Genomic DNA, 15,720 nt, shown 5'->3' on the forward strand with positions numbered 1-15,720 from the left:
CGGACCCAACGACACACCAAAATCTGATTCTGACGCGTCGGGTCCGCGCTCTGTGTTCACGTTTGTATGCAGAATCCGTAAACCTGCTCCCAGTTACTGTTTTAGCTGCATGGTGTTTGACGACATGTTGTGAGGTTTAACCTGAGATGCTGGCGTTTCAGGCATAATAACGTTAATTTACAAATCGACACGGGATTTTAATGAATCAATATCACTTTATTCAATTTAGCATGGATTGTAATCAGAAAAGCGATAATCAAAACCCACCCCTAATCAAGAACTTGCAAAGTAAAAACATGATCTATGTAAGGTAGCCCTTTTGTTATTTACATTTAAAAAGAGGATTAGTGTTACTGTGCGCTGGCTGAGTCTGTTTCTTTTCTTAGAAATAGTTTCTCCTGCCCTGGAGAAAATCCACTTGCATGGAACAGAAGAGGCTGTGGAGTGCAGGAACCACACTGCAAGCTGGTAGATATGCAGGTATTCCTGGGTCCTGCAGACTATCACCTAAAAACAATAAACAAAATGATTTTCTAAACTGTAGCAATGTCATGTACGTATAGTGTCAAATACATTTTTGTAGTCTTCATCAGCTTTAATTCACATGGAAGTGTTCCTAAAGTCATATGCTGTAATGATATTTACATTATGAAAACATGATTTTGGACATTTCAAGTTTTTCACTTCGGCAGATAAAATGAATTGAGCAAAATCAACTCAAAATATTCCCACACGCCAGAACGTCCTCTCTTCCTCGCTGGCTCCATATCTGTCAGTGGAATGATCACCTCGTCGCTATCTGTCACCATCAACACACTCCACGAATCCCGTGGATGATTCACTTCCTTATATCCGTTTGAATCAGGTACCGAAGCAGTTACGTGCGTAATGAAGCTTCAGACGTCACTGGTCACGTGACTTTTGCCAAACGAAGCAAGCCTCGACACAGTGCTTCTGAACCAGTGTGTTGTTTTTTTTTCGACACACGCTCCGGAGCGTCAGCTTCAAGCGGGCCATCACTACTTTTTGCCATCCAGCAATAAAAGCTGAGTTTTGAGCCATTTTCTGCCTCCGAGTGTCTGCACTTTGGGTCCTTCTACTTCCACTCCTACCTGCACACAGCCTTAACCTGACAGAAGATCACGACCAGAACATGGACCCCGCAGACTCTTTAGCTTTTGGATTAAACGCTGAGATGGAGCGGATGATTAAGCTCCTTGACCGCATTGCTCAGGCCAATGATTTGAGGACCATGGCAGTTGGGCTAAGCGCTGTAGATGCCATCATTCGGAGCAACCCTTGGCTTACTCAGCTTTCTATGGACACTGTGCTGGGCAGCTCCATAGCTGCCTGGAGGGAGCAAGTCAGGGCTGGCGAGCTTGCTCTCTCTACCTCCACCTCCACTTCTTTACCGCCGCTCCAGGACAACACACACTCACCACCTGCCTCGTCGCTACCTCAGACTGCCTCTCCTTCCTCACACCAGCCGGGACCTTGTTCGCCTGCCCATTCGCCTGCCTTTTTCCTGGTGGCCATGTGGTCGGAGGACGAGGAGGAGGTCTCCGTTTCTCCGCCAGTTTCAGTTCCCTCCTTCAGAAGGAAACGACGCCACCGTCGCTCCTCTCCTCAATCTTCTGGTCAGCCACCTGTCTCCGCTGGAGGGTCCGAGGGGCCCGTTCAGCCTCTTGCCTCGTCAGCTGGGGGTCCGGGAGGACCCAGCCAGCACGTCCCAGTGTCTGCTGATGGTTCTGGCGAGGCCGTTCAGCCACCACCGGCTCCTCCGCCTGGTCCGGTCAAAATGCACGGACAATTCTGCATTCCCATATACAGTGGAAAAATGTTCCACGGGCTTCTCCACATTTAAAACATGTATCTGGAATTCTGTTATTATATTTATTCAATTTCACCGGTGTTACATACAGTGGGGCAAAAAAGTATTTAGTCAGCCACCGATTGTGCAAATTCCCCCACTTAAAATGATGACAGAGGTCAGTAATTTGCACCAGAGGTACACTTCAACTGTGAGAGACAGAATGTGAAAAAAAAATCCATGAATTCACATGGTAGGATTTGTAAAGAACTTATTCGTAAATTAGGGTGGAAAATAAGTATTTGGTCACCTCAAACAAGGAAAATCTCTGGCTCTCACAGACCTGTAACGTCTTCTGTAAGAAGCTTTTCTGTCCCCCACTCGTTACCTGTATGAATGGCACCTGTTTGAACTCATCATCTGTATAAAAGACACCTGTCCACAGCCTCAAACAGTCAGACTCCAAACTCCGCCATGGCCAAGAACAAAGAGCTTTCGAAGGACACCAGGAAAAGTATTGTAGACCTGCACCAGACTGGGAAGAGTGAATCTACAATAGGCAAGCAGCTTGGTGTGAAAAAATCAACTGTGGGAGCAATCATCAGAAAATGGAAGACATACAAGACCACTGATAATCTCCCTCGATCTGGGGCTCCACGCAAGATCTCATCCCGTGGGGTCAAAATGATCATGAGAACGGTGAGCAAAGATCCCAGAACCACACGGGGGGACCTGGTGAATGACCTGCAGAGAGCTGGGACCAAAGTAACAAAGGTCACCATCAGTAACACACTACAACGGCAGGGAATCAAATCCCGCAGTGCCAGACGTGTTCCGCTGCTGAAGCCAGTGCATGTCCAGGCCCGTCTGAAGTTTGCCAGAGAGCACATGGATGATACAGCAGAGGATTGGGAGAATGTCATGTGGTCAGATGAAACCAAAGTAGAACTTTTTGGTATAAACTCAACTCGTCGTGTTTGGAGGAAGAAGAATACTGAGTTGCATCCCAAGAACACCATACCTACTGTGAAGCATGGGGGTGGAAACATCATGCTATGGGGCTGTTTTTCTGCCAAGGGGACAGGACGACTGATCCGTGTTAAGGACAGAATGAATGGGGCCGTGTATCGTGAGATTTTGAGCCAAAACCTCCTTCCATCAGTGAGAACTTTGAAGATGAAACGAGGCTGGGTCTTCCAACATGACAATGATCCAAAACACACCGCCCGGGCAACAAAGGAGTGGCTCCGTAAGAAGCATTTGAAAGTCCTGGAGTGGCCTAGCCAGTCTCCAGACCTCAACCCCATAGAAAATCTGTGGCGGGAGTTGAAAGTCCGTGTTGCTCGGCGACAGCCCCAAAACATCACTGCTCTCGAGAAGATCTGCATGGAGGAATGGGCCAAAATACCAGCTACTGTGTGTGCAAACCTGGTAAAGACCTATAGTAAACGTTTGACCTCTGTTATTGCCAACAAAGGTTATGTTACAAAGTATTGAGTTGTATTTTTGTTATTGACCAAATACTTATTTTCCACCCTGATTTACGAATAAATTCTTTACAAATCCTACCATGTGGATTCATGGATTTTTTTTTTTTTTTTTTTTTTTTCACATTCTGTCTCTCACAGTTGAAGTGTACCTCTGGTGCAAATTACTGACCTCTGTCATCATTTTAAGTGGGGGAACTTGCACAATCGGTGGCTGACTAAATACTTTTTTGCCCCACTGTATATACACAAAAGAAAAGTATTGTACCATGTTGAGAATTTACCGATTTGAGAGAGCAACCCTTCCCACACCCCAGCCTGTGTAAGAACATACAGGCATCCCTTAACCCCAAAACTACTTCCGCCCTCTTCTTGGAACATGTCCACCCTAAACCGAGGAACTATTCACCTGCATTTAGCAACAGTTGTTAAAGTAATTACAATTGATTAAAAGAATTTAACTAAAGAAAAAAAAAGATAATAACAATAGAAATAAATCCACCTTGTCAAGTTTTTACTCTCACACATTTGACACAATAAGTGAAATTACTAGTAACTCTTATTAAGAGAACAAAACAACCAATGTCTAACCCAGCATTGTATAACAACCCTTTGGCAATATAATAAATTGTTCTGTCCATTATGGTTCATAAATACACTTAGTGTATTTACGAGTTAGTGATCTACCATCATATACCTTATCAAACATCTTGTACTTGATTGAGGCTCTTAATGTAGGCGTCCACGTCCGCTGGTGTATCGAATACATGCGTACGTTCCTCGTTGGTCAAAAGCAGCCTCGCTGGATAAATGATCCGATGTTTCCACGATCCAATCTCCCGCAGCTTCTTCCTCATACCATCATACTGACGCTGCTGTCTATATGTCTCTGCAGGCAGGTCCGGCAGGAAGGCTATCTTATTGTCCTTATACGTCAGTTCTTTTGTCGTCCTAGTGGCTTTCATGATGCCTTCTCGATCTCTGTAACTTAAGCACTTAATTATAAAAGTTCTCGATCGGTTTGCAATGGAGCTTTGCTTTGTGATTATCCTGTGCGCTCTCTCCAGGACAGGAGGGGGAATTTTCAAAATGTCCGATATAAACTTCTCCATGAAAGTACGTGGATCTGTACCTTCTTCTTTCTCAGGGATGCCGAGGATTCGGATGTTATTACGCCGACTTCTTCCTTCCAAATCCTCCACCTTTTTAGATAGAAATTTGGCCTGTCTTTCAAGGCATTCCATATCATTTTTCAATAAGGTGATTTCGTCCTCCGCGTTGGAGATTCTTTTTTCAGCCTCGTCAATTCGCCCTCCACATTTTTGTATATCAGCTTGAACAGCTCCTATTGCTGACATAATACCACCCATTTCAGTATGGAACTCTTGCTTGAACAATCGAATAGCGTTTAAAAGGTCCAAGGTAGAAGGCATTTCTGGGTTTGCAGGTTGCTTTTCTTGCTCGTGTTCATGCATAGCGTCCATCTGCCCTTCCTCCACCCCGCTTTCGTCTTGTGCCTCAGACGTAGTTTTTTGTTTGTCCTTGTTCAGTTTTTTAGGCATGTTAGCGTTCTCATATGTTCCCAAACGAACTATGTCAAAACGTAAGTTCTATTTTGGATTTACAGAGAGTATTTAACGAAAAAGACAACTGAGCTCGCGAAGCACGGGTCTCCTCACTTTGCCGCCATTACCGGAAGTCAGGTTTTGAATATTTTATTTTTCTTACATTTCAGGTTCTTACATTTCAGATTTTTAATAAGTTGCAGGAACCCTGTTCAGTGTGAGTGGAGAACAGCCAAGTCTCCTCCTCTGATAAACCTCCATCTGTGCCACTGAAAACAGTTCATCTGACTGTGACTGTAAACATGTTTCCATTTGTCACTTCAGTCTTTACTCTGAAAAACAGGAAGCGAAATCACAGCTCAAACTATTTCTTTGTTTAACATTTTAAATGTTTATTTAACATTTTCAAGACTTCACGTTCAAAATACATTCAATAAAAACTTGATAAGGTAAGATTATTTATATAGCACAATTCAACAACAAGGTGATTCAAAGTGCTTTACAGAGACATTAGAAAAATAAAATAAAATGAAAAGCATGATTTAAAATGGATTAAAAAAAACAGTAGATAAAATCAGAACAGTAGATAAAATCAGTAGTTAAAATGTAAGTTTTGAAATTTAAGCTTAAAAGTGTGGATTTGGTGTTTTATTCAAATGCAGCTGAGAACAGGTGAATCTTCAACCTGGATTTAAATAAACTCAGTGTTTCAGCTGATGTGAGGCTTTCTGGGAGTTTGTTCCAGATATATGGAGCATAAAAGCTGAATGCAGCTTCTCCGTGTCTGGTTCTGACTCTGGGAACTGATAAAAGACCGGATCCAGATGACCTGAGGGATCTGGAAGGTTCATACTGGGTCAGGAGGTCACTGATAACATGAAAACAGATTTTTTCATCCAACTGCTGAAGCAAAGCAAACCACTCGACATGAACACTGAAGTAGAACAGTTTAGAAAGCTTAAAATGGAACTAGGGAACCATTTTCATTCATAGTTGCCTCATCAGATCTTTACAGGAGATTCCATCTGAACTCTGTGGAGCCTGATCTCAGGAGTTTTGAGTCTCACCCTGAAAGCAGAAGAGGATCTTTCTGTCTCTGCAGATTCACTGTGATGGGAGCGATTTCAGCCCTGAGTGATCAAGGTGATGTTTGCACAGAGCAGATAATTTAGTGAATGTTTTGGGACATTGGTAACAGTGAAACAGTTTTTTAGTAACGTGGGATCGTTTGTGTGTGGTGTATGAACTGAGATTCCTGAAGCTCTTGTCACACTGGTCACAGCTGTAGTTTCCTTCCATGTGTGTACGTTCATGCTTGTTACAATGACATGAGCGTGAAAAGCTTTTGTCACAGTGCCTGCACTTGTATGGTTTCTCTCCTGTGTGGACACGTTTGTGTTCTTTAAGGTTGACTGCAGTGGTGAAAGATGACCCACACTGATCACAGAGGTGCTCTTTAACCCCACTGTGAATCAGTTCATGGCGTTTTAATCTACTTGATGTGGTGAAACTTCTCCCACATTCTTTGCAGTGTTCCAGTTTGTCTCCAGTGTGTTTACGTTGATGTGTTTTTAGGTTTTTTCTATGGCTGAAAGTTTTTCCACAAAGGTCACAGAGGAAGTTTTTCCCACCACCACAGTAATGACAGGGTTGAGAACTGGATCCATCTGTGTCGCTCTGCTTCTAAACAAAGACACAGTGTAAGTTAGTCCTTCATCATTTTTATCCTGAACGTCGCCTGAAATAAAGAGCATCTCTGCAGACGTCCAATTACATTTTACTGTTTCAGTTAACACACTCAGTTTAGTGGGCTGTAAAAACTACAATACTACCATCATAATACTACATTAATACTGTCCATCCATCCATTCACTTCCGCTTATCCTTTTCAGGGTCGCAGGGGGCGCTGGAGCCTATCCCAGCTGTCATAGGGCGAGAGGCGGGGTACACCCTGGACAGGTCGCCAGTCTGTCACAGGGCCAACACACAGGGACAGACAACCATTCGCACTCACTTTCACTCGCACATTCACACCTAGTGGCAATTTGGATTATCCAATTAACCTATCCCCACAAGTTGCATGTCTTTGGACGGTGGGAGGAAGCCGGAGTACCCGGGGGGAACCCACGCAAACACGGGGAGAACATGCAAACTCCACACAGAAAGACCCCGGCCTGATGGTGGAATTGAACTCAGGACCTTCTTGCTGTGCGGCAACAGTGCTAACCACCGTGCCACCGTGCTGCATTAATACTGATACTACTAATATGTTACAATAACATCTGACTTGCACTAAAGTACTACTATCCTAATATCTGCAGGGTACCAACACAGTGCAAAACTACTAATGTAACACTGCAATAATACTAATTTAATACTGCATTAATAACACTAACTGTGTAGTTATAACACTCAGCTGAATGGGACACAAGAAAAACACTACTACCCCCATGACACTGCAATTATAATATTAAATGAGTATTTTAACACTACTACTATACTAAAATACTATTACGTAACAACACAACTTTGTTAACCATAATAGAAGATTACTGAATGTTTGGTTTTGTACTTATTTTCATTTGTGTTTTATTTTATTCCATGTACTCCTAACAGAGGAATCAGGCTCTGTAAACAAAAGGCCTTTTATGTGGAAATAATAAAAATGTCATTATATACCAGGAAACTGCCTGAACATTAAATAACACCATCATATTAATTTTCAGCACTTTTAGTTTTTCATGATCCTGTAAACAAAAATCACAACTGAAATCACTTCATTACTTAAATCACGCTGCTGTTATTGTGTATATATTTATTTATATTTCTTCATACATTCTTATATAGTTCTATATTGTGTATTTTGTTGTACAGTTATTTTATTTTCAACTTTAATTTATATATTTTATCTTATTCTCCCAGTTAAATTTACCCTTCATTCTAATTTGTGTTGTACAGTTATTTCATTTTTAACCTTAATTTATATTTTATTCCTTCCTAGTTAAATTTACCCTTTTTAATTTTTCATATTTATTTCCTATCTTATTCATAGCCTTTCCTTTTTTGTTTTCTTTAGGTCACGAGCAGTTGTCCAAGCATTTCACTACATATCGTACTGTGTATGACTGTGTACGTGACAAATAAAATTTGAATTTGAATTTTTGAATTTGAAATGAAAATCTGAATAATGACTCAGAGCTGCTTTTCCATGCAGTAGAATTGCTAACATGCTAACACAGTTTAATGAGCAGAGTTGTTCCAAACAGTCAGGCTAAAATGACAACAATATAAATACATACCTCACAGTAACTGCACTTGTAGAGTCTCTTTCTGGTGTGGATCTGTTGGTGTTCTCTCAGGTAACGTGGAGCTTTAAAAGTCTTCTCACACAGGTCACATTTGTAAGGTCTCCCCTCAGTGTGGGTAAACATGTGGCGTTGTAACAATGTGTTGTTTGTAAACTGTTTGCCACACTGATCACAGCAGTAAACTTTAACTCCAGTGTGGATGAGTTGGTGTCTTTTTAGAGCACTCTTCCAGGAAAAAGTCTTTCCACACAAGTCACAGCTGAACGGTCTCTCTCCAGTGTGGATGACCTGATGACGTTTTAGTTTAGCCTTCCCAGTAAAACCCATCCCACACTCGTCACAGGTGTGTTTTTTCTCTCCCTTTCTTCTGTGAGGTTTGTCAGCCTCCTGAGAGCGCTGACTTCTCGCTCCATGTTGGTCCTGCAGTGACAGAGATACAAACAGAGGCAGTGAGTGAAATGCAGTCGTGGAACAAACTCAACCTTCAAACTCCCTCCATTAACACTAGTTTTAAACCTGAAGGTGTAGTGTGGCACCAAACACCTTAAAGGTCTCTTATCACCACCTACTGGTAGTTCTAACACATTACATCCAACCTGGTGTTAAAAATAATTCATGACTGTTCAAACACTAAAATATTTTTCCTTTTTTTCTTTACTTTTACTCCCCACAGAAAAAAAGGACTTTCTACTCATTGTATTTACAAAACAGATTTTTTACTTTTGGTTTGAGAAATTTGAGAGGAGTCATTTCATCACTAAGGGCATCAAACATCAAACCAATTAGAGCCTGAAAAGAAACACATGAAAGACAATCCTGATCGTGTACTAATCACCAGGGTTTGAAACATAAAAAGAGATGAAAGAGGCAAAACTGTGAGTCATAGTCAGGAGTTAAAGTGAGACGTTGTTCTTCTTTCTTTTTTGCACAGCACCTGAACAAACAGGTAATTTCAAATGCAGCGTTTCTATCAACAAACATCAGCAAACACACAAACTGTTTGTGTGCAGTTTGTCTCACAGTGTGTTGCTGGCTAAAGGTCCAGCTGCTGTACATCACAGGGAGAGAAAAGGAAGAGAGCTAACTTCACTCAGAGATGGAGAAAGATAAGACAGACAGGACAGGAGAGGAAGAAGAGGTGTTAGATTTAAAGGGAAGGACTGCTCAGTGGGATTTGATCAACTGGAGATTAAAGCTTACATGTAAGTCCTCATGTGTTGAAATCAGATATTGGGTCTGTACATGTGACATTATGTTTTTTCAGGTTGTGAAAGATGCTGCAAAACAATCTGAGGCAGATTAACTGTGTTATTTAAAGACTGCATGAAGATCCTCTGCAGGTTAGTGCAGGATAAACAGGTTCGTTTGCTGAACTGTGATTTAAAGTAAAGAACAGTGTGTGACTGGTGCACAGTGACTGTGGTGCTCATGTCACAGTTAGATTAAGTGTAGCAGAGATTCATTTAAACTGAAGCTCATGATGCTGACATTCATTCACTGAGTTCCACCTTCATACCAACAGTATAGTGTCTAATATAAAGACAGTGTACTGTCAGTGTAGAGGATGGAAATCAGCCAGGACAGCTCATGAAACATCTGCTGACATCTGGTTGAATTCAGTTGTGTACATCCACAGAGAGGAGCAGGTCAGCTGATCACAGCCTGTACTTTAAGAAAATCTACTGGAGCTCTCAACAGAAATTATTGTGAGCTGTGATTCTTTTCCCCACGCTGAGCCACTACAGCTGATTTTAGGGTTCCCACCTGCTCAATCCCACTTTAACCTCTTCCCTGCTCATGTTCCTGTTTAGAGGCAAAGTCACCCTCTACAATGTAGGCAACAGAAAATACACATATGTTTTATTTTCCTTCATTTTCCTTCATTCGGGCTGCTGTTGTGATGCTTTGAATGTGTATTTTTGGGGTGAAGAACAAAATGTTATGTCCATTTGATTATTAAATAATTTCGATGAATAAGCCTTACACATGTGCTGTGGTGTAGTCTTTCTTTGCTTGTGACTTAATAATGTTTGTAAACATAATAGTCTAAAAAAACAACATAATATACAACACAGTCATATAACAGGTTGGGAGGATGAGAGTTTTAGACGTGACTGATTATTTGGTGAAACTGTGATATTTTCCTCACCTCCTGTGTTGAGCTCATTGTTTCCTCTGTAGTGACTCAGCTGAGTCCAGATGGCTGAAAATGTTCCTCTGCTGCTCCGTCAGACTCTTCTCCTCCTGCTGATCAGCTGGGACACAAAACAGATCTTTGTTAGGCTCCACACTGCACTGAAGAGTCAAAGTGTCTCATATGTTCATCTGACAACACAAAGTACAAATTTCACTCTGATTGCTTGTAGAAATCTTGTGAGACGTGTTGTGCTGCAAAGTGAGGAAACTCTCTCACTCACTTATACTTCAGGAGGAACTTTGTGACATTGGCTCTAATATTCTAAGCAGCCCTTTACTATGACAGGGCCAGAAAGTCCTATTTGAAGGTTTGGGAGAAGGACCATGTTAAAGGTGGATTGGGGTTTATACACTTTGTTATGATACAGGTAAGGCTGTAAGAGCCTGAGAAAATGAAAAACAACTATTTTTATAGAGCCAAAAAAAGAAAAGATTTCTAAAGGGAACATTCATTTTATTTATTGTTATTTTATTATTATTTTCCTAAAATGTGTCAAATATATATTTTCTCATCTAAATGTCCACTGAGATGTGTGCCAGGGGGCGGTAATGCTCCTTAACATTGGCTGCCAACCAGCCAATGTCACGACCACAACAACCGTGAAAATAGTTGGATTTACATTGCTGCTCAATCACAGCTGCCTGATTAATGGTTTTCATTAGCAATTTAGCAAAGTTGATGGTGGTGGTGTGTCTGTGTGAGTGAAAGACAGAGAGGGAGCGAGCGACAGATTTTCTGTTATAACCTTCATTTTATGGAGGCACAGTGTGAGCACTCGGGTCGCATCAGAGCATCGGGTGAGACCCTGCATCGTGACCTACCAACTTCTAACCCCTGCGAGTCAATCGTGCAGTTTGAAAATCGCACAGTGTATGTCCAGCTTTAGGTGTACTGTCGTCCGAGACTTGCACCGCAGTGTTGGCGTTTGTTTCCCTGTTGGCCATGCTTCTTGTTGTGGTCATCTGTTGTCTTCCGGTATTTTCTCCGTAAGCGACCTTTCCTCGACCAATGAGATAAGCGGTAATCTGACTTGTCATACTCGAATTGTCATAAGTGTGCTGTCAGCTCATTGGTCACAAAGCAGGAGAGGGGCTGGGAATTATGTTTTCAAACAAAGCATTAATTCCATTAAAAGTTATAGACTACTTTTGATTATCACTGTATTACGGGACAAAGTGCGTCCCTTATTAGCTCAATACGGGACGTGTACTTTTGTTTCTAAATACGGGACGTTTTTATTTTTTAAGGGACGGTTGGCAACCCTAGGGGTGAGTAACTCTGCTTTTAGCATGTTAGCACCCTAGCACCACTGAAGGAACAATGGACAGTTATTGAGCATTAATATGCAAATCCTCATGAACATTGAAGAACAACCACTGATTAAAGCTCACTGATCAAATGCTGTGATTGCAGCGACTCCCCAACTCTCTGTGAATAGTACTCATGGAAATTGATCAGTGATCTTTGAGTAACGAGTTTTAATCAGCGGTTTCAGTGCTTTCCTTCCTGCTTTGACTGCAGCTGTGTTTGACACAGGAAGACATTTTTACATTCTTCATGATTATACTTTATTCTCTTTGGAGGAAGTGCAGCTTTAAACCTTCACATGATTCAAATCAACCCAACAGATCAATCTGAACGATCACAGGTGGGAAAAACTTCTGTAGATAAAATAAAACCCAACATTCAATCCACAACATGATTAAAAATATGATTTCTCCAAATCACCAAGAGCTGCACATTAACCACCACAATATATTTTATTCTCTGTGCTTTCAAATATGAACACTGTTTACTTTCATCTCTGTTTCATTAGTTTTTGTTAACATCTTCCTGTGCATCACTTTACAGCAGCCAGACTCATTAAAATGAGACTTTGTAGGAGTTCACTTCCTCTCATGTGTTCATCCACAGCAGCTGGACAATAAAGTTTATTGGCTGTGTCCCAATTCACGCTTGAAGTACGCATTTTAAGTGCGGTTACGTCACCGCCACGCGACGACGGCTGTCCCAATTCGAAGTGTACTTCAAATGCATACTCCAAATGCGCCGTCGATTTCCCCAAATATCAAGCACGCTTCGTGGTCCCATATATCCCACAATTCATAGCGCGGTGGTGAGTGTGGATAATTTTGCCGCAAAATACGGCAGAAGGGAGCGGCCGAAGAGGTTTCTTTTTTATTTCCAAACTTTATTGAAATTATAAAGTGAACAGTCAGTCATTCCAGCTCAGTTTGTACAGTAGACATACAAGGCAAATAAGCGTAACAATATACAGTACAATGAAATAAGAAGGATAAATAAATAAAGGACAAAAAAAAAAAGAAAAAAAAAAGGGGGGAATATGTGACAGACTTCATAACAACTTTGTACTTGAAAGTTGTGACAGCTCATTCGTTAAACATTTCTGAATGAATTTCAATCAATGATAAACCTTTTTTATTGGAAGTTAATTTAAGAGAGTTTGAGTAATATTCAATTTCAATCAAAAACAAATTAAATGATGGGGTTGAGTTTTGAAACTTACATTTATGTATGTGGAATTTCCCTAATAAGATGGAGCGGCCGAAGAGTGAACTGTCAAAAGTACTGAATATGACGTCACTTATTTATGTGCGAATGTTTAATAATTAAAGTCAGTCATATATGCACAAACACAACAAGCTGAAAGTCAGTGATATATATATATATATATATATATATATATATATATATATATATATGATCTGACAATACTATAATATTGGCCATATTATATTTACATTACCGCAGTGAGATGACTTTAGTCTCATGAACAACATTAGCTAATTGTTATTTACTAACTAATCTTAAATGACTGTTCAGCACAGAAATGAAGCCCAACAATCATGTTTTACAGTCCCGTGGTCTCAGCCTCAGATACTCAACTAATCAAAGTGATGTCATAACAAAAATGAATGACTAACAAAACATTTTTCTCCTTCATTTCTGTCAAAAAAAGCTGTATGTAACGTGTCTCGCGGTTAGTATCATGGTTGCTAGGCAACCTGAACAGCGCGACGAAGCGTATACCGTCCCATTTCACAAGCCTCTCACTTCCGCACTTCTCGTACTTATAGTACGCACCGTACGTTGTGCGCGTACTTCAAGCGTGCAGACCCTGAATTGGGACACAGCCATTGTGACAAATACAGGCCATTTCACTTCCTCTCATGTGTTCATCCACAGCAGCTGGACAATAAAGTTTATTGTGACCCTGATACTGCAGCAGATCGCTCTCATCCATTTCCTGTTATCACTTCAAATAGAAATGAGGCTGTAGAGGTTTGGTGCAGGCAGAAAAACAGCTGCAGGGACAATGAAAAGACTTTTCTGCTCCAACTTCTCCCAGCATGCTGAGCTAATGATTAGCTGGTGTTTTTCTCCAAACACTCTCTCACTCTTCTCTCAACGTGTTCACAATAAACTGTGAACAGACACCGAGGAGAGCAGCAGAAGACCTCATTCAGGAGCTAAACTCAACATGAACTGAACTCACAGTAAAGTTAGCTCGGTGCTTACCTTTAGATGAGCCCACAAACCGAGAGAAACTCCGCGATGAAGCTGCAACTCTTTCCAAACACAGGAAACAGATCAGGGAGCAGAGACCCACGTGGTTCACGCTGATCTCAGCTACGATCCAGGAGACAAGGGTGGGCAGATCGATGCAGATATCGATCCAAACGTTGGTACTACTTTATTCTCTTTGAATGGAAAAGCAGCTCTCTGTGCAAACACCTCCTCTCATGGAACATTCTTACTTTGTTTCGCAACCCTTCTTCTTCGTCTTCCTACAAATTGTATTTGTCGTTGTCAAACAACAAAATGGTGAATTACCGCCACCAACTGGTGTGGAGTGTGAACTGGAACGTCGACCAGCAACAATTTACTTTACTTTTAAAAACTGGAATAAGGCCTGATAACTTTCACTTCTTGAGTCCTTTTGCAGTAAATCAATAAGATTCAGTTTCATTTTTATGTTACTGAGGTTTTGGATCAGTTACCTTCTCACAGTGTAATATAACATGTTCTACAGTTTCCTCTTCTCTTTTTTGAATGCTTTGAATGGAGGTTATAATCCACCATCACTGAACTAAAATGAAACTCATATGTCGTGTCCAAATTCATGGGCTGCATCCTCCTGAGGTCGCATTTGTAGACCGATTACGTCACAGCGACGCGCCGAAGGCTGTCCAAATTCGTAGACTCCTCCGAATGCAGCCGACAAATGCGTCCTCCTTTTCCCCAAATTTGAAGGATGGGTCGGGTGTGTCCTTCGTGGCCTGCCATATCCCAGAATTCATAGCGCAGCCCAGCCAAACTCCAGTTTCCAACAATGGCGGCCGCTACTAAGTTTTAAAATTACTCATACTAATCTTTCTGGGTCACAAAATAAACTTTTAACATATTTTCAGGCGGGAAAGTAGTTGTGTAAACATCAAATATCTGCTCGGTTTATCAAGATATCGCATATTTGCAAAAGTGCTTCGACGTTTTCGGAGGCTTCTGCTACCCACCAGCTCGATAGCTAGCCGGGAGCTTGAGGGTTACTGATGCGGCCGAGAACGGCACAACTCCCGGCACATCATTTTCAGATCACCGCGGACTTTCGCTGCTCAGGTTAAACGTAATATATAAGTCCCTTAGACAACCTAAAAATGTTATTGTTGGGCTTTTTTCAGTGTTTTGTTTGTTCGTGAGTAAATCGGTGTGGCTGAGATTAAAGTTATTAGATTAGATTAGATAAAATAAATGTATTAATCCCCCGGGTGGGTTCCTCCTTGGTTTTTACACAGGTGACTAAACGTCAAACAGAAAACTGATTAAACAGAAGTATGAGACAGTCGAGAATTTACGCCAGTGTCTGGTTATATTTTAGATAGCAAGGAGCAGACGGCTGAGTTTATTAAACTCCACCGAGACAGCGGTGACGCTAATCAGAAGGCTAGACCGTTCAATTTCACGGCCGTTTACTTCCAGCCTACCCGACCTTCTGAGGACCCGGCCCAAGTATACCGCGAAGGCCGGGTCCTCAGGAGGATGCAGCCCATGAATTTGGACACGACCTTAATAGGAGGTAATTTTTTCTTAATGGATATTGTCATGGTCCGGGGTCCTTAGACCCAGAGTTTTGTGTTTAATATTGGTATCATCTTGTGTTTTGGGTTAATTCTTGTTTTCTTGTTCTTGGGGGTTTTGTGTTTAGTGTTTTCTATACCTACCCATGTCCTCCCCCAGTGCTCTGTTCATGTCCCTGAGTTTGTTTTTGAATTTTTCTGTTTTACTTTGAAGGTCTCAGTCTAGGTTTGTGTTCTTTTCCAGATTACCTTGTGTA

General features: G+C 41.4%; 1 protein-coding gene across 3 annotated transcripts; it reads right to left on the reverse strand.

Moving 5' to 3' along the window:
• Nucleotides 1–5,232: 5,232 nt before the first annotated feature.
• On the reverse strand, nucleotides 5,233–14,166 carry LOC308385693 (uncharacterized protein). Of its 3 annotated transcripts, XM_080864800.1 has the most exons (4): nucleotides 13,908–14,166; nucleotides 10,320–10,425; nucleotides 8,162–8,590; nucleotides 5,234–6,545 (listed from the first exon to the last, which is right to left on the reverse strand). In XM_080864800.1, the coding sequence occupies exons 2-4, from the start codon at nucleotides 10,335–10,337 to the stop codon at nucleotides 5,967–5,969; spliced, it is 1,026 nt and encodes a 341-aa protein (XP_080720926.1). In that variant the 5' UTR covers nucleotides 10,338–10,425; nucleotides 13,908–14,166; the 3' UTR covers nucleotides 5,234–5,966. The 3 variants fall into 3 exon arrangements, with proteins under 3 accessions (XP_080720927.1, XP_080720926.1, XP_080720925.1); XM_080864801.1 differs by lacking the exon at nucleotides 13,908–14,166 and having other exon boundaries at nucleotides 5,233–6,542; nucleotides 10,320–11,412; XM_080864799.1 differs by lacking the exon at nucleotides 13,908–14,166 and having other exon boundaries at nucleotides 10,320–11,403.
• Between the last annotated feature and the right edge of the window lie 1,554 nt (nucleotides 14,167–15,720).

This window comes from Rhamphochromis sp. 'chilingali' (assembly GCF_963969265.1).
Source record: "Rhamphochromis sp. 'chilingali' genome assembly, chromosome: 18".
NCBI lineage: Eukaryota > Metazoa > Chordata > Actinopteri > Cichliformes > Cichlidae > Rhamphochromis > Rhamphochromis sp. 'chilingali'.

Coding starts and splice junctions, on each gene's coding strand:
- LOC308385693 (XM_080864800.1), bottom strand. Junction 6,546..8,161: donor ACAAGTGCAGTTACTGTGAG/GTATGTATTTAT, acceptor GTCTTTGTTTAG/AAGCAGAGCGACACAGATGG.